The sequence below is a fragment of the Serinus canaria genome, chromosome 25 (genome assembly GCF_022539315.1).
Source record: "Serinus canaria isolate serCan28SL12 chromosome 25, serCan2020, whole genome shotgun sequence".
NCBI lineage: Eukaryota > Metazoa > Chordata > Aves > Passeriformes > Fringillidae > Serinus > Serinus canaria.
In genome coordinates, this window is record NC_066338.1 from 8,177,252 (window position 1) to 8,194,656 (window position 17,405).

General features: G+C 58.2%; 4 protein-coding genes across 6 annotated transcripts in view; 3 read left to right on the forward strand and 1 right to left on the reverse strand.

Annotated features, from left to right (window-relative positions):
• Positions 1 to 17,405, forward strand: part of LOC127060507 (serine/threonine-protein kinase PAK 3-like) — a 132,540-nt gene that overhangs the window by 72,187 nt on the left and 42,948 nt on the right. The window lies entirely within an intron of this gene.
• LOC103824727 (class I histocompatibility antigen, F10 alpha chain-like) overlaps positions 1 to 17,405 on the reverse strand; it is a 127,069-nt gene that overhangs the window by 10,985 nt on the left and 98,679 nt on the right. For 2 of the 3 annotated variants that reach the window (XM_030229979.2, XM_050984067.1), the window contains exon 1: positions 2,831 to 2,997. The exons of the other annotated variant lie outside the window; for it this stretch is intronic. In XM_030229979.2, coding sequence (XP_030085839.2) covers positions 2,831 to 2,906 — 76 coding nt within the window. In that variant the 5' untranslated portion in view covers positions 2,907 to 2,997. Of the gene's footprint in view, positions 1 to 2,830; positions 2,998 to 17,405 lie in introns of those variants that run through there. 3 annotated transcript variants of the gene reach the window in all.
• On the forward strand, positions 4,272 to 12,438 carry LOC103825194 (zinc finger protein 664-like). Its single transcript, XM_050984051.1, has 2 exons — positions 4,272 to 4,913; positions 10,868 to 12,438. The coding sequence occupies exons 1-2, from the start codon at positions 4,599 to 4,601 to the stop codon at positions 11,888 to 11,890; spliced, it is 1,338 nt and encodes a 445-aa protein (XP_050840008.1). The 5' UTR covers positions 4,272 to 4,598; the 3' UTR covers positions 11,891 to 12,438.
• Positions 7,858 to 17,405, forward strand: part of LOC127060497 (translation initiation factor IF-2-like) — a 72,064-nt gene continuing 62,516 nt past the window's right edge. Inside the window, exon 1 of the mRNA XM_050984142.1 lies at positions 7,858 to 9,254. Coding sequence (XP_050840099.1) covers positions 7,858 to 8,781 — 924 coding nt within the window. The 3' untranslated portion in view covers positions 8,782 to 9,254. The remainder of the gene's footprint in view (positions 9,255 to 17,405) is intronic.

Sequence of the window (17,405 nt, forward strand, 5' to 3'; positions counted from 1 at the left end):
GGGGTTCGCCCGGAAATGGAAGTTACGGCTCAGGGGGGTCCCGGTGCCGGAGCAGTCGCCGGTCCCCGGGCGGATTCCGGTGCCGCAGCTCGGGAGACGCGAAAGTGACCGGGGCAGCGAGGGGAGGGGGAGGGGACAGAGAAAACCCTGGGAATTCCCCTGAATCCCCCCCGGGACCTGCCAGGACCCACGCGCAGGGGGTGGAGAACTGGAGGGACGCAGAGACTGGGGCGTCTGGGAGCGTCCAAGTGTCGGGAAGCGGACCCAGGAGAGCCGGGAAGGGTCCAAGGTTCAAGGAAGGGACTGGGAGAGGCGGGTTTGGGGATTCAGGAGGGTCTCTGTGCCCACCAAAGGGGGTCCAGGGGTCCCCGGTGTTGAGGGAAGTGGGGTTTGGGAGCTGGGAAAGGCAGGAATGGGGCTCCGGGGGTCCCTGGCTCACGGACAGGGGGGTCTCGGGCTGGGAGAGACGGGCGGATCCCGGGGACGCAGCTTGGGAGGGGGGAAAGTGAGACGGGGAATAGGGGAATTCCAGGGAATTAATCTGGATCCCACTGGATCCTCGCTGAGACTTCCTGAGACCCCAGGGGACCCCCTGGAACCCCTTCCAAGAAGTGCCGGGAATGGAGAACTGGGGGGATCTGGAAATTTGGGAGATCTGGGGGTGCAAAGGTGAAGGAAAAGGGCGGGTCTGGGGGCTGGGGGCTGGAGGGCTGGGGAGGGGTGCAGGGGTCCCAGAACACGTGAGGGGGGTCCATGAGGGGGTCCCAGTCCCGGATTAAGGGGTGTAGGGGGTCCCCATAGCCAGGAAAGGAGGTTCGGGGGTCCCAGGTCAAGGAAAGGGGGGTGAGGGCAATGGGGGGTGCAAGGGGGTCCCTGAGCCCAGGAAAGGGGGTGCACGGTGCCCGGTGTTGAGGAAGGTGGTGGGTGGGGGCTGGGGAAGGCAGGAGTGGGGATCCAGGGGATGCCGAGGTCAAGGAAAAGCGGGATTGGGGTCTCCGAGGGAGAGGGCCGGGAAAAGGGGGTGCGGGGGGGGCATTGGAGCTGGATAAGGGAGTGCAGGGGGATCCCCGTGCTGGATAAGGGGGTGCAGGGGGATCACAGTGCGTGAGAATGGAGGGTTTGGGAGGGTTCCAGTCCCGGGTATGGGGGTGCACGGGGGTCCTGGTGCAGCGGAATGGGGGTTCAGGGCATCCCGGTGCTGCATAAAGGAATGCAATGGGGTCCCGGTGCCCAGGAATGGGGGTTCAGGGGAGTCTCTTCCGGAAATCGGGGGTCAGGGGGCTCCCGGTGCCAGATAACAGCGGGATGGGGATCTAGTGATGGGGAATGAGGTGAAGGGGGTCTCACTTTGCAGGAATGGGGGTTCAGGGCGGTCCCGGTGCCCAGAAATGAGGGTTCAGGGCGGTTTCCATGCCCGGGATTTGGGGTTCAGGGGGTTCCAGGCTCCAGATTCGGTGGTGCAGGGGTTATCTGGGCTGGAGAAGGGGTTACAGGGGAGGGTCCTGGTGCCCCGAAATGAACGTTCAAGGGGGTCTCTGTGCCCTGGAAGGGGGGTTCGCCCGGAAATGGAAGTTCGAGGGGTCCCCGTGCCCGGGAATTACGGCTCAGGGGGGTCCCGGTGCCGGAGCAGTCGCCGGTCCCCCAGGCGGATCCCGGTGCCGCAGCTCGGGAGACGCGAAAGTGACCGGGGCAGCGAGGGGAGGGGGAGGGGACAGAGAAAACCCTGGGAATTCCCCTGAATCCCCCCGGGACCTGCCAGAACCCACCCGCAGGACGCGCAGGGGGTGGAGAACTGGGGGGACGCAGAGACTGGGGCGTCTGGGAGCGTCCAAGTGTCGGGAAGCGGACCCAGGAGAGCCGGGAAGGGTCCAAGGTTCAAGGAAGGGACTGGGAGAGGCGGGTTTGGGGATTCAGGAGGGTCCCTGTGCCCACCAAAGGGGGTCCAGGGGTCCCCGGTGTTGAGGGAGGTGGGGTTTGAGAGCTGGGAAAGGCAGGAATGGGGCTCCAGGGGGTCCCTGGCTCACGGACAGGGGGGTCTCGGGCTGGGAGAGACGGGCGGATCCCGGGGACGCAGCTTGGGAGAGGGGAAAGCGATACCGGGGAATAGGGGAATTCCAGGAAATTAATCTGGATCCCACTGGATCCTCGCTGAGACTTTCTGGGACCCCGGGGAAGCCCCCGGCACCCCCTGGAACCCCTTCCAGGAGGCGCCGGGAATGGAGAACTGGGGGGACGCAGAAATTTGGGAGATCTGGGGGTCCAAATCCGAGGAAAAGGGCGGGTCTGGGGTCTGGGAAGGGCGGGATGGCCGGGAATGGGGATGCAGGGGGTCCCAGAGCACTGACGGGGGTGCGGGGCGATCCCAGTCCCGGAGAAGGGGATTCAGGGGGGTCCCAGTGCCCAAAAATGGGGGTTCGGGGGGTTTCCGTGCCGGGGAATGAGGGTTCAGGGGAATTTCCTTCCCGGAATTCGGGGTTCGAGGCGGTTTATATGCCCGAAAATGGAGGTTTCGCGTGCGCCGGTGACCAGAAATGGGGGTTCAGGGGGGTCCCGGTGCCAGAGCAGGGGGTACAGGGTGGTCCCGGTGCTGCCGAAGGGGGTACAGGGGGGTCGGGTGTCCGGAAACGGGCGCTCAAGGGGGTCCGCATGCTCAGGAATGGGGGTTCAGGGGGGTGTCGATGCTGGGGAAGGGGATTTAGGGGGGGTCAGAGGACCCAAAATGGGGGTTCAAGGGGGTTCCCGGTGCCCGCAAATGGAACTTCGGAGGGGGGGTCCCGGTGCCCGGGAATTGCGGTTCAGGGGGTTCCCGGTTTCGGGGACTCCTACTCACCTTTGGTCGCGACCCCCGGGTTCCCCAGGAGCCCCAGGAGCCCCAAGAGCAGCCCCAGCCCCAGCGCTGGAGCCATCGCAGCCGTCCCCGATCGCGGTTGTGGCGCAGCCGGAGAGAAGCGAAAGCGAAAGTGCCCGAGGGAGCGCGGGGGAGGGGAAAAGGGGGAGGGGAAAAGGGGGAATTCCAGGGAAATCACCTGGATTCCCTCCTGGCACCCCTCTGATCCCTTGGGGATCTGTCTGAGACCCTCCACGGCCGCGCCCTGCGGGACCCCCGGGCCGGGCTGTGCTGAACTGCCGGGCCCTGCGCTCGAATTCTGCCCGGACCCCGCTGGGTTCGGCCCAAAGCCGGGCAAGCACCGCGAGCAGCGCAGCCAATTTTTCCTGCGGGTCCGGGTCCCAACCCCGGCGGAGCAGGACTGGGCGCTGGGACCCCGACCCCTGATTCCCAATCTCCTTCTCTCCCTCTGTGCTGTTCTCGCCCTTTCCTTTGGGGGATCATAAATCCCAGAGCGGCCGCAGAGCCCCGTGCCCAGGCCGGGTGTCCCAGCAAAGGGAGCCCGCGGGGTGAGGTGCCCCGGGCTGGCCGGGAATGGGGGCCCGGGGGTCCCCGGGGCACGGGAACGGGGGATCCAGGGGCTGGGAGAGGAGATACCCGGGAAAGGGGGTGAAGGGGGGTGTTGGTGCAGGATAAGGGGGTGCAGGGGAGGGTCCCAGTGCCCGGGAGTGGGGGGGGGGGGGTGGGGGGTGAAGCAGAATCTGGGAAACAGCCGGAGCTGCCGGGAAAAAAACAGAACAGAGAGGGACAGGCTGGAATGGACTGGGAGAGACTGGGAAAAGAACCCACTGGGAGCAGAAATGGGGCACCAGGGATCTTACTGGGATATACTGGGACCACACTGAGGGCTACTGGGAGCAACTGGGAACATACAGGGACAATTGAGATATACTGGGAGAGACTGTGAGTGTTTGGATCATCCTGGGACTGACTGGAATCATACTGGGAGTGATCAGATCTGTAGTAGGGGTGAATTAGAGAAACTGGAATAATGCAGGGAGCAAGTGGGATCATACTGGGATAGATGTGGTCACACTTGGAGTGACTGGCATAGTACTGCGAGTCTCTGGGAGTAACTGGGATCATATTGGAGGTGACTGGACTCATACTGGGAGCAACTGGGGCCACAGTGGGGGCAAATGGCATCGCGTAAGGTGTGACCTGGCTCATCCTGGAAGTGACTGGGGCCACACTGGGCTCTTACTGAGAGGGAAGGAACCATACAGAGCATAACTGGAAGCCACTGGGACCGTGTCGGGGCAACAGGGATCCTACTGGGAGCGATTTGGACCATACTAGGAATGACCGGGATCACACACGGGGTAACCGGGACCCACCGACGAGGCGGCGGCGGAGCTCGGAGGCGGCCGCAGCGCAGGTGGGAGCCGCGCTGGGTTGTGCAGGGCCTCGGGGCTCGCTGCGGGCCTCGGGGGCGGCAGGGGGCTCAGGCGGGTTGGTTGTGCCGTGTCCGGCCCGTGTTGCCCCTGGGCTGAGGGCGCTGCGGGAGCGGCTGCCCGCGGTCTCCTTCCCGCCGCTGCCTCGGCCGGAGCCGCTGCCGGAGCAGCGCTGGTTCGGCCCGGTTCCTGTGGCTGGGACAGAGGGGGCTCCCACGTCCCCGGAGGCTGTGCTGGGGCCGCCTCCGAGCTCCGCCGCCGCCTCACCAGGCTCCGGCCGCTGCCGCCGCTCCCGGACCCGCACAGACGCTCCGGTAATGGCGGCTCTGCCGAGCCTGGGGCGGCACCGGGGCCGTGCTTGGCCCCGCTCCCACCAATCAGCCCGCGAGGTCGACAACCGACGGCAGAATAAACCAATGGCAGCGAGGGGTGGGCTCTGCACACGGCGCGGGCTCTGCACACGGCACGGCCTCACTGCTCCTTCACCGCACTCCGGCATTTCCTGGAACCCGCGGCTGAGGAGCGGCCCCGGCGCTGGGCCCGGCCCGGGCAGGAGGCCAAGGAGCCGCTGCTGCTGCCCCGAACCGCCGGGAGCTCGGCGTGACCGGGACCTGAGGGCGCTGGGAGCTGGGGTGAGTGCGGGACGGAGCAGGGACCCACCTGCAGCCCCGGCAGGAGCCCAGGCCGGAGCAGGGGATGCTGGAGAGAGGCCAAAACCTCTCAGTCACTTCCCTCCTCCCCCTGGGCGGGGAACAGAGCGCACAAGGAAAGGCTCGAGGGTCTGGGTAAGGGTGGGGACAGTTCAATCACTGGTGACGGGCACAACACACTTGTCAGGAAAATTAATCCACAAACATCAGAGGTTTATGTCCAAAAAGGAGACAGAGGAGTCCTTTTACTTTATTCAAATACAGGGAGAGGCCCTGGGGCATTCCCCTGAGGTCTCTCAAATTTTTGGAGGGCGCAGCCTCTCTTTTTATCCCAATTTCCCAGCCTCATTTCCCTTCTCTCTTTCCCCGTTGGCTGAGGTACTTGAGAGGTTCAGACTTCCCGATACATCTGATAGTGAAGATTTCCCTCTAATGTGTAACCCTCCCTTTTAGTTTTTAATTCTTACGGAATGTAGGGTTTTCTCTCATTGTTTCATTCATCTTTCTATGTTCAGTTTCATTTATCAGCGAACCTAAAGCTCGTTTGTAAAAGCAAATATATTTTTCTATTCATCAATCAGTGGAATCTTTCCCATTGTTTCTTTTATCTCTCAGTGCTGGTTTGATCTACCAGCAGACCCACAACTTGTTTGTAAGGACAAAATCCATCATTCCTCTCACACATGACTTGGGAAAATTAATTGAATTTATTATCAAACATACCAGGGCAAGAGAATGAGAACTGAAATAATTCCTACGAAAACATCCTCCCCCCACTTCTCTCTCCTTCCCGGGCTGAACTCTATCCCGAATTCCCTCCCTCCTCCCCACCCAGAGGCGCAGGGGCTGGGGGTCCCAGCCCGGTCATGTCACAGCCTCCCCTCGGGGACAGGAATCCTCGTCCTGCCCCAGCCTGGGGTCCCTCCCACGGGACACAGTCCCTCGGGAACGGGCTGCTCCAGCGGGGATCGCCCGCGGGCTCACAGGTCCTTCCAGGAGCCACTTCCATGGCTCTGCAGGGGCTTCCCAGGGGCTCGGGGCCTCTCTCGGGCATCCCCTGCCCGCGGTCTCCTTCCCGCCGCTGCCTCGGCCGGAGCCGCTGCCGGAGCGGCGCTGGCTCGGCCCGGTTCCTGTGGCTGGGACAGAGGGGGCTGTCCCGTCCCGGGGCCGTGCGGGGAAATTCACGTCGCTGGAGGTTTCTGAGCCCGGAGGAGTCCTGTAAAAGTGACTTTATTGCTGAGCAGAGGGAGAGGCCGTGGGGCCTTTCCCAGGAGATCTTTAAAATGTAGCCTTGCTTTTTATCCTCATTTTCCCGGCCACTTCTCCCACTCCCCTCACCCCATTGGCCGAGGTACTTGGAAGGTAGAAGATTCCCCGATCTACCTACTGTATGTGCCCTTTACTATGCACCCTCCTGTAGTATAACACCCTAAATTCATAGCTGCATTAAATCTTGGTTCTTTCTCTTTAAATTCAGAAATTTAGCCAGACCTTGGCTGAGCAGCAGTCCGTGTCAATTAGTAACTCTTTTAAATCTGTGCAAGTTCCCTGCCCTATCTCCAAGCAGATTCACAACATCTCTGTAAAGACACATTCATTTTATTCCCTGCAATCCCTTCTCCTGTTGTTTTTAAAATACTTGTCTTTACAAACATGAATTGCCATTGTGTCAATCTCTTTTCCTGAGTGTTCTTTGGTTTTGGGATTATTCTCAGTGCCCTCATTCCCTGTCCTTTTCTAGTCGTTCCTGGATCAGGAGGCCTGGCTGCCACCTGCATCCCCTGGCTCACCTGCTGAACCAGCTGCACTCTCAAGGTGTGGAGCATGGTAAAAAGATGAGAGTTGCTGTAGCACATGAGAGGAGAAACAGCATTCGTTTAACCCATGGTTTGCCAGGGAGCCATGAAACTGTGTCCCATTCCCATCCTTTCCACGTTTGGATTGCTACATGAGCTGCTTTTTTGTTTCCTTTGTTATCTGTTCCTACACTTTTCTTTTGTCATGTATTTGCCAACAGCAGTTTGACTCATTTATTTTCCACCAGCACCTCCTTATTCTGCTAACAGATTATCTGATCCCATCCCCTGGTGAAATGTTGTGTTCCTCATTTCAGTGGATTGGTCAGCAGGAAGGTCAGGAGCTGGAGCTGTCTGGTTATTATTTTGAGGACAGCTTGTAATCTAAGGATGCCATTGAAATGATAAATGGGTTCTGTGGCTCCTGATATGAATTGGTTCAGGTTCCCAGGGGCTGGTCCATGGTGTTGTAGGATTTGTTCTTGTGGCCCTTCAGCTTTTCAGAATTGCTTTTCCCCCCTGTTAGGTGACATGGTGTCAGCAGAAGATATTGAAGCCTTCCTGTTCAGGGCATTTCAGTGCCAGGCTCTCACAAGCACCCACAGCTCTGCCGGTTGAGCTGAGCATGGGGCGGTGACCTGCACTTTGTCTGACTCCCCTTCCTTTCCTCCCCTGGAACAGGGTGTTGCTTTTAGACACCACTTGTCCTGGTTGCTTCAAAGTGCTTTGGAGAGGCTCCATATCTAATTTTCCTTCTTTCCCTGGGGCTGTCCACACTTCTGGGTTCACTTCAGCATAGGCCTTGCCAGACATCTGACACAGAGGTACAACAGAACTAGCCTCTGTATCACCTTTTATAAAATTAATTTGCATTCCCAGTTTAGCGATCAAATCCCTTCCCAGTAAATCATAAGCACAATTAGGAGCAAATAAAACTTCATGCATTTCAAACCCGTCTCCCACATCTGCTAAGAGTGGTTGAAATAAAACCACATATCTTTCCCACTTATCCCCTGAATAATCAGAGACATTTTAGGCATTTTCCTCCCCTTGGGTCTAAGATTCAGAGTGGATTGAGAGCCCCCTGTGTCCATCAGGAGCGGCCTCCTCTCAATGCAGACCCACCCTGAATGTTCTCAAGGGCTCCGGTGTGGTGGGTCCCTGGTGTGATGGGAGCTGTGACAGCCCTGCCAATCCATGTCCATCAAGGGGTGGACTTGCTTGTCCTGAGGGTGCTGCTGTCTCTGCTTGCAGTATCCTTGTGCCCTGCAGCTGGAGCCCTGATTCCTTGCCAGGGGCAGTTTGGGTGGGCTCTCCCCTGCCGAGGAGGGCAATGCCTCTGCCAGGTGCTTGTGGCCGAGCTGTCCCCTGGGTGCTGGGGCCCCTTGGGCCCTGGGGTTGATCCCTCAGGGGCTGTAGGAACTCTGCCATGGCCCTTGCCTTCAGCTTGGCCTTTTTCTGCTCCCTTCTTGCATTCCCCTGCTGTGCCTTTGTGCCCAAGTGCTGCAGGTCCTTCTTGTGCCCCTCCTGCAGCTCCCTCAGTGCCTGTGGGTGCTCATCCTCTGACAGCTCCCAAGCTTTCTGCAAAACCATTTCTTTCTCCAGTGATCCCAACCAAATCCTTAAAAGATAATGTCCATTCTAAAATGTATAATCCACATTTCCCATATTTTTTGTCTGCTTCCTCCCTGTGCTCAGGGTCCCCTCCCCAGCCCGTATCCCAGAGCCAGTCCCTGTCCTGCCGCAGTGTCCAAAGGCGCCCCCCGGCGGGCAGGGCCGGCAGCTCCACGGGCCCGGGCAGCGGCCGGGGCGTCCCGCAGCCTCCTGGGGGCCGGGGGCCACTGCTGGCCCTGCCCGGGGCTGGTGGGGTCAGGCAGCGCCCGGCGCTGAGCCCCGGCTGCCCCACAGCCCCGGCCCGGCCCCACAGCTCCCCACAGGCCCCCAGCCCGTGCTCCCGGTCCCGCACCTCTGTGCCTGGTGCTGCCGCTGCCCACCACAGAGAAACCCTTGAAATCCTGACCTCCTTGATTTCCTGCCCTGGAAACTGGGCATAGAATGGATCTGGATCAACTGGCAAATGTTGAGACTAAGACCCTTCTGAAAAACATCCCAATCCTCAGTATTTTTCTCTTCCTTCTCCTTTCCATCATCGTTTGTCATTGATTCCTCCTTCTTCTTCTTGCCTTATCCATATTCCTGCACACTCCCCTTCACGCAATCCCTTTCCAGCACACCAACACCATCCAACCCCTGTTGTCTAAATCCCTTCTCCACTTCCCTTATTGCCCTCCTGGGTGTCCATGTCCTTAATTACCTCTTGGAGAATGTGCAAACTGCCTCAACATTCTCCCGTTCCTCTGAAGGGACCCTTCAGAGATATTTTGGGATCATCATCCCTTTGGCCAGGACCCCTTCCCAGCTTTCCCTTTTCTCCCCTCCATGGGTGCCCTGCCATGTTCACTCCCCGAAGATCCCACTGCACTCACTGATGAGATTTTCAGAGCTCTCTCCCTGCTGACTCTTCAGAGTCCCCCCCGATGTGTCACTCATCTGTCTCCTGGTCACTCTCGGGTACCCAATCAATCCCCGGTGCCGCTGCCACCCAAGGGAGCCGATCCCCCAAACTGGGTGAGGCACCTTCAGCTGCACTCACTGCCCGCCACCCTGGATTGTGGAAGGAATTCCGGACGAGTCCAAGGTGTGTGGAAAAATGCACATCACCATAGGATTGTGTCCAGAAAGAAGACAGAGGAGTCCTGTAAAAGTAACTTCATTCCTGAAAAAAAGGGAAAGGCCATGAGACCATTTCCGCAGCGTCTCTCAAATTGTTGGAGGACACAGCCTCCTTTTTACCCTAACTTTCCTCTTCTGCATCGCCCACTCCCTTTCTCTATTGGCTGAATTACTTGAGAGCTGCAGACATCCCAATCCACCTACTACTTCCTCTTCCTAATATGCTCCCCACTTTTGTGTAGCAAACAATATTCATGGCTCTGTTAAGTCTGTTGTTCTTCTCGAAGTTCATGAATTGAGCAGGACCTTGGCTGAGCAGCAGTCTGTGTCATCAATTAATAACATTTTCTGAAACTGATGGCTTCTCCTGTCACTTCTTTTTGTACAAGTTCCTAGCCCTATCTCTGAGCAGATTCACAGCTTCTGTTTGTAAAGACACTTTCCTCTTGTTCCTTTCATGGGGGTCCCCGGTTTGTGGGGCATCCCCCTGGAGCAGGGTGTCCCCCCCTTGCTGCAGTCCCGCCCTCAGGCGGTGCTCAGGCAATCAGAGTGCATGGCAGTCATGACTCAGTAGTTGCCAGGCAGACCCGCAGCTCCCAGCGTTCCCCACCTGGACTCTACCTGCGCTCCCCTCTTGCCCCCAGCCCCCCGCGAGGGGAATTTGGGGAGGTGGGAGTGGGGCAGCGCCAAGGCCGGCCCCCCCCCGCGCTGTCCTGGCGGGAGCGGCTGCAGTGGGGACCGAGTGCGGGCAGAATGTGCCGAGAGCCCAGCGCTGCCCCAGCCTGACCTGCCCCAGCTCCATTCCTGCCCCTGCGGTGGGATGCTGTGGGTTTGAGGGGGAGAGGGAGCCGGCAGTGGGTGCTGGGCCTGGGGCAGGAGGAGAAGGGAAGGAGAAGCAGGGTTGAGGAACAAAATGGTCAAACACTGCACGTGGGAGGAGAAGGTGGGATTGTGCAGGAGAGTGCGGAGTAGCAGGAGGAAGAGGAGTGTGAGGGAGAGTAGGGACACAGGAGGAGGAGTAGGACCAGAAACAGGAAGCACCACAGGTTTCTTCTCCCTCTGTATCTGCAGACTTACCACCAGCCCCGGGAGCATTGCCGCCCCACATGCAGCAGGTGAGAGCGGGGAGGGATCCATGATTTTTACTGGGGTAAATCTTGGTGTTTCTGTGTTTATTGTGTTCTGAGCTTTATTGGGTTAAATGTTGGTGTTTTGTTTTTTTTGTGAGGGCTTAATGTTTGGGGTGTTTTGTGCTGTGTCTTGATGTTTAGAGCATATTTGTACTGAATTTTGGTGTTTTAGAGGGTCTTACAGACTCGTTATTCCCAATGACTTCCTGAGATGAACTTGGGCAAGGAGGAAGTCCCAGTCCAAGGCACTCTCATCTTGTATTTTCCCCCAAACCAGGATTTTTCGTTCCCAGGGGATGTTTGGATGGAGGAGGAGGAAAAGCCCTGGAGATCTTGCACGAGGAGTGGCTGCAAACCCTGCCCAGGGAGCTGTGAGCAGGAAAGAGCTGCCCTGAGCCAGGAAGGCAGCGGGAGATCCAGGCGGAGGTCAGAGCTGGTGGAGAAGTCTCATGGCAGGGAGAAGCCACACAAGTGCTTGGAATGTGGGAAGGGTTTCAGCCGGAGCTTGAACCTGATCCAGCACCAGGTGGTCCACACTGGGGAACGGCCCTACGAGTGTGAGGAGTGTGGGAAGCGTTTCAGCTGCAGCTCCAACCTGAGCCGGCACCAGAGGTTCCACACTGGGAAACGGCCCTACGAGTGTGAGGAGTGTGGGAAGAGCTTCAGACAGAGCTCCCACCTGATTCTGCACCAGAGATTCCACACTGGGAAACGGCCCTACGAGTGTGAGGAGTGTGGGAAGAACTTCAGAGACAGCTCTGACCTTATCCGGCACCAGAGGATCCACACCGGGGAGCGGCCCTACAAGTGTGAGGAATGTGGGATGGATTTCATCCAGAACTCCAACCTGAGGAAACACTACAGGATTCACACAGGGGAGAGGCCCTACCAGTGTGGGAAATGTGGGAAGAGCTTTAGCCAGTGCTGTAGCCTGATTCAGCACCAGGTGATCCACACTGGGGAACGGCCCTACACCTGCTTGGAATGTGGGAAGAGCTATGGGTGGATCAGTGGCCTGAGAAGACACCACCAGCGCATCCACACTGGGGAGAAACCCTACAAGTGTCCTGAGTGTGGGAAGAGGTTTCACATCAGCTCCGATCTCCTCAGACATGAGCGGATTCACACAGAGGAGAGGCCCTTCCGCTGCCCTGACTGCGGGAAGGGCTTCAAGCAAAACTCCAAAGTCACCATCCACCGGCGCATCCACACTGGGGAGAGGCCCTACGAGTGTGGGGAGTGTGGCATGACCTTCTCACAGAGCTCAACCTTGACCAAACACCAACGGAGGCGCCACTAAGGGAAGCCCTGTGAGTTCCCCGAGTGCAGGAAGAGCTTTGTGTGCTGCTCCAGTTCCATCCCCCATGGAAGTATCCACGTTGGATGATCCCCAGTGACCCCCGTTGGGCAGAGCCCTGGTGATCCCTTATTGGAAATAGACGAGAGAGATAAACAATGGAGCTGATAAAGGGGCCTGATATCTGGGGCCTGATGGAGCAGAAACTGTGGGAGACACAGATAGAGATAAAGGCTCCCTGGGCAAGAAGTGACCAAGCAGCATTTGGTGAAACTTTGTGATAAGATAATGTTACCAGGTTGTCACCCTGATTTTGTAAAACTTTGTAAGCCTTCTGATGTTTATATTCTCTCAACAAACTTTCTCACACACAATTCTGTAAATAACCTATGTTTTGCATTCTTTCATGGAGGTGGAGAGAATTGATGGACCCTTGGTCTGTCCAGTGGCATTGGAGAGGTGGCACTGTCACCCTCCAATCCACTGTCACCTTTGGAAAACTATAAATGTTGGAGTCAGAAAATAAAGGTGCTCTTTTTTGTTCCCCTCGAGAGCAGCAGTGTCTGTGTCATCATTTCGTGCCTTATCGTGACATCTGGTGAACCCCTTCGTGTGAATTTGAGACCTTGAGTGTCGTGCGGCCTTGCTGGGTGAGGTTGTATCCTTCCCCCCCCCCCTTTTGTTTGCTTGGCGTTGCCTGCTGCTCTTGTGAGAGATGGCAGCCTCTGTGAGTTCCTCGGATGTTTCTGTTCTTTTAGACCTCTGAAAAGTTATCCTCGACCGGAGGGGAGTTTCCCTTTCCTGGAGTGAGTTTGAGAGTCTGTTTCTGTGGGCCAGAGAGCAAGGGTTTTTTTCGGACTCTTTGGAGGCACTCTCTAGGGAGGCGTGGTCTCGCGTGGGGAATCGTCTCACGGTTGTTCTCTTTGACGATTCGGTGGATGTGAGATCGCTGATGGTGCACTGGCAGAAGTTGAGTGACGTTTGGCGGGGGTTTCCTCGTTATAGCTCTCGGGGTTCCCTAGGGACCCCTTCTGTCTCGGATGTGGAGGAGGGGGAGTCTGATTTTCTGTATGACGCAGGACCCTCTCCCTCACCCCGAGAGGGAGAGCTGGGGGGCGGCTCTGCCTCGGAGGGCGATGTCTGTTCCCCCGGGGTGGATTGGGCTCCTGGCCAGCTGGTCCCGAGCCCGGCGGGGGGTGCCCCGCGGGCATCTGGGGGCTTGGTGGAGTCGGAGGGCCGCCCTCGCCCCGCCCTGCCCCACACGGCTGGCGGGACGGGGGGGGACCCTCCCTCCCTGTGTGCCTTCCCGGCGCTTGGGGACGGCGGGCAATCACGGGCCCCGCTCCCGCCTCTGTTTGACTCTGATTCCGTGACGATTCTGTGTTCGCACTGTGGCGTCTCCGCCACGTACCCCCTGGCTGCGGTAGGGACGGCTTCGCCTCCCCCTGGGTCCGGCTTCTCGGAGGGGGGGGCGGTTTCTCCCGTCCCTGGGCAAGCACAGTCCGTGGCCGCAGCCCGGGGCGGGCCGTCCGTCGCTCCTCCGGCGGGCCCGGCCCCCGCGGCTGGGCAGCCCGCCCCGCCCCGCCCGGCGGAGGTGGTACCGGCTGCCGCCTCTCGCGGCACGGGCCCGGCGCTCATCGGGGCTTTGCCCGCCCCCATTGTGCCGGCCCGCTCTGACGTGACTCCATGGGCCGTGCCCCTCTCGGTGCCCGGCCCCGCCCCCGTGTCGGGGGAGGGGGACCCCGCGCCGGTTTCCCGATCCGTGCCGGTGCCCGCGCCTGCCCCCCCCCGCGGAGCCCTCTGCCGGGGCTGCGGCGCGGCAGGGCGCTGAGGTGTTTCGCTTTAGGGCGTCTACCGACACTGCCGGCGGGAGGCCAGTGACTCCTCGGGGCCGTGGTCAATCCTCGTTGGTTTTCTGGACGCTGCCTTCATGTCAGGCGACGGCTCATGTTAATGGCCAGGCTTTGCCGGGTTCGGGAAACCGGAAGCGGAGCGCCCCGGAGAGATGCGCTCCGACACAAGTCTCTCTCCAGACCCCGGAGCCGATGGAGGTCTGCTCTGCCGGCTTGCGGCCAGCACCCGCGGATCAGCAGGTGTGGATGTCTGCACCGCAGCAACTGTTGTCTTAGAATCTTGTCGGATACACAAGATTCCCCTGGATGCTTTTGGTCCCTTGGGTGGAGGCATGAGTGCTCTCCTGATGGGGAGGTCTAGCGCCACCATTCAGGGCATCATTGTGCACCTGGGGCTCATTGATGCAGACTTCACAGGGCAGATTTGTGCCATGGTTTCCACACCCACCCCCCCGTCACAGTCCCAAAAGGGACGCGCATTGCTCAACTTGTGCCTTTTAAGTCCTCTGTTCGCAGGACGGCTGACCGGTCACGTGGTGTGGGCGGCTTTGGATCCACTGGGTCGCCTAAAGTTCACTGGACCACCGTCCTGTCCAAGGACCGTCCCGAGATGCTGTGCACCCTGTCCAACCCTGGTGCGACGCCGTCGGACATCCGCCTCCGCGGACTTCTTGACAGTGGGGCTGATGTCACGATTCTCTCCCTTGCTGCCTGGCCCCCGGAGTGGCCCCTGGATCCGGTGGAGACGCCTGTCACAGGACTGGGAGGGACGGCGCAATGTTTCGTGAGCCAGTGGCCCGTGCTGGTCGCAAACCCAGAGGGACAGACGGCCTGGGTTAGGCCGCATGTTACCTCTACCCTTGCTAACCTCTGGGGGAGGGATGCTCTGTCCGCCTGGGGGGTGCGCATCGGGACGGGTTTTTGATGGGGGCCACTGCGACGAAGGGCACAGACTGTTCTACGCCTCCTATACGGTGGCTGGTAGACAAGCCTGTTTGGGAGAACCAGTGGCCCCTCCCTCATGAAAAATTGGTCGCCCTTCGAAATCTGGTGCAGGAGCAGTTGGACCAGGGTCATCTGGAGCCTTCTACCAGTCTCTGGAACACTCCTGTCTTCTGCATCAAAAAGAAATCTGGGAAATGGAGGTTGTTGCAAGACCTCCAAAAGGTCAATGCCGTGATGGAAGGCATGGGAACATTGCAGGTGGGCATGCCATCGCCTACCATGCTTCCTGCGGACTGGCCGATCCTCATTGTGGATCTGAAGGATTGTTTCTTTACAATTCCTTTGCATCCAAATGACAGGCCGGAATTTGCCTTCACGGTGCCAGCAATTAACGACGCTGAGCCGGCACAGAGATATCAATGGAGGACGCTGCCCAGGGCATGAACAATTCCCCAGCCATATGCCAATGGTATGTGGCCCAGGCCTTGTCTGGAGTTCGCAAGCAGTTTCCTGATGCACGTCTGTATCATTATATGGACGACATTTTGGTGGCTGCGTCCACCCAGGATGAGCTGCTGAGGATTCAGCCTCGGTTGCTGGATGCTTTGCATGCTCATGGGCTGCAAGTGGCTCCAGAAAAGGTTCAACAACAACCACCTTGGAAGTATTTGGGGGTCAAAATTCTGGAACAGACAATTTGTCACCAAGAGGTGCAATTTGTGCATTCTGTGAAGACACTGAATGATGCTCAGAAATTGGTAGGTGTCATCACTTGGTTGCGTCCATATTTGGGACTGACCAATGCACAGCTGTCTCCGCTGTATGATTTGTTGAAAGGAGACAATGATCTAAAGTCACCTCGCACGTTGACCCCTGAGGCGCAAAAGGCGCTGGAGGTGGTTCAGCAAGCTGTTTCGGCTTGCCAAGTTCATCGCATTGATCCCTCCGTTGATGTCACTGTGTTCATCACCACTCCAGATTCGCATCCCACAGGTATCATTGGCCAGTGGAGTGACAAATGGTCCGATTCCTTGCACATCTTGGAATGGGTTTTCCTGCCCCATCAGCCGCAGAAGACGGCAACTGCATTGTTTGAGCTAATCGCTCGCTTGATAATCAAATGCCGGCAACGGTGTTTGCAATTGATGGGTGCGGATCCCGCAAAGATTGTACTCCCGGTGCAACGGGAGGATTTTGACTGGAGCTTTGCAAACAGTGTGTCCCTGCAGAGTGCTCTGGAAAACTTTTCAGGGCAGATCACTTATCATCTGCCCAGCCATAAGCTGTTGCATGTGGCGAGATTCACACAAATGTCTTTGCGGCCCAAAAATAGTCAGGAACCCGTGCAAGGACCCACCGTCTTCACTGACGGTTCCGGGAGGACCGGAAAGGCCATTGTTACCTGGAAGGATGGATCTGAGTGGCAGGTTTTGGAAGGTCATGAGGATGGATCAGCCCAATTGGTTGAACTGAGGGCTGCTGTCATGGCATTTGAGAAATTTTCCCAGGAGCCTTTCAACTTGGTCACGGATTCCGCCTATGTGGCCGACATCGCGCAGCGATTGGGTCATTCGGTTTTGAAGGAGGTCAGTAATCCTGCCTTGTTTCATTTGCTGAAGACCTTGTGGCGTGCCATTCAGGCTCGGGTTCATCCCTTCTATGTTCTGCATGTGAGGAGTCACACCTCTTTGCCAGGCTTTATAGTGGAAGGTAACGCGAGGGCTGACAAGTTGGCTAACCCAGCGTGGGTGGCACCTCAGCCTGATACACTCGCGCAGGCCAAGGCATCACATGGGTTTTTCCACCAAAACGCACATACCCTGCAGAAGCAGTTTCAGCTGACGCCAACTGAGGCTCGTGACATTGTTGAGTCGTGTGACGACTGCCACGCGCTTGCTCCGCCTTTGCCGGCAGGGGTAAACCCCAGAGGCCTTAGGGCCTTGGAGCTTTGGCAGACCGATGTCACCCAGATTGCCGAGTTTGGCCGGCTCAAGTATGTGCATGTCACGGTGGACACGTTCTCTGCGATGTGGGCTTCTGCTCACACTGGAGAAAAGGCCCGTGATGTCATTGCCCACTGGAGGCAGGCCTTTGCCGTTCTGGGCATACCTTCTGCTGTGAAGACCGACAATGGTCCTGCTTACGCATCACAGAAGGTGCGGCAGTTCCTGCAGTTGTGGGGTGTCTCACACAAGTTTGGTATCCCTCATTCTCCAACCGGTCAAGCTATTGTAGAACGCGCTCATGGTACTCTGAAGCGGGTTCTTCAAAAACAAAAACGGGGAATGCAGGGTGAAACCCCGCACAGTCGGTTGGCGAAAGCTTTGTACACAATCAATCATCTCACTGTGCCGCAGAACTCAAATAATCCTGTCATTTTGAACCATCATCTCTCGTTGCAGGCTGCGGATGAGGCACTTCGGCCTCGAGCGAAGGTTCGGGTGCGGAATTTAGTCACCAAACAGTGGGAAGGTCCCTATGACCTTATCGCTTCGGGGCGCGGGTATGCTTGTGTATCCACAGATACTGGGGTACGCTGGGTACCTTCGAAGTGTGTTCGCCCTGACCTGCGACCGCAGAGACAGAATCCGGCCGACGGGCAACATGGAGACCGTGACCAACCTGAAAGGCATCAAGCGGGTGACTCATCGGGTGATGACTCGGATGCAGACGACGCGAGTGCTCACTCTGATGACTCCTCCGCAAATGGACACTGAACA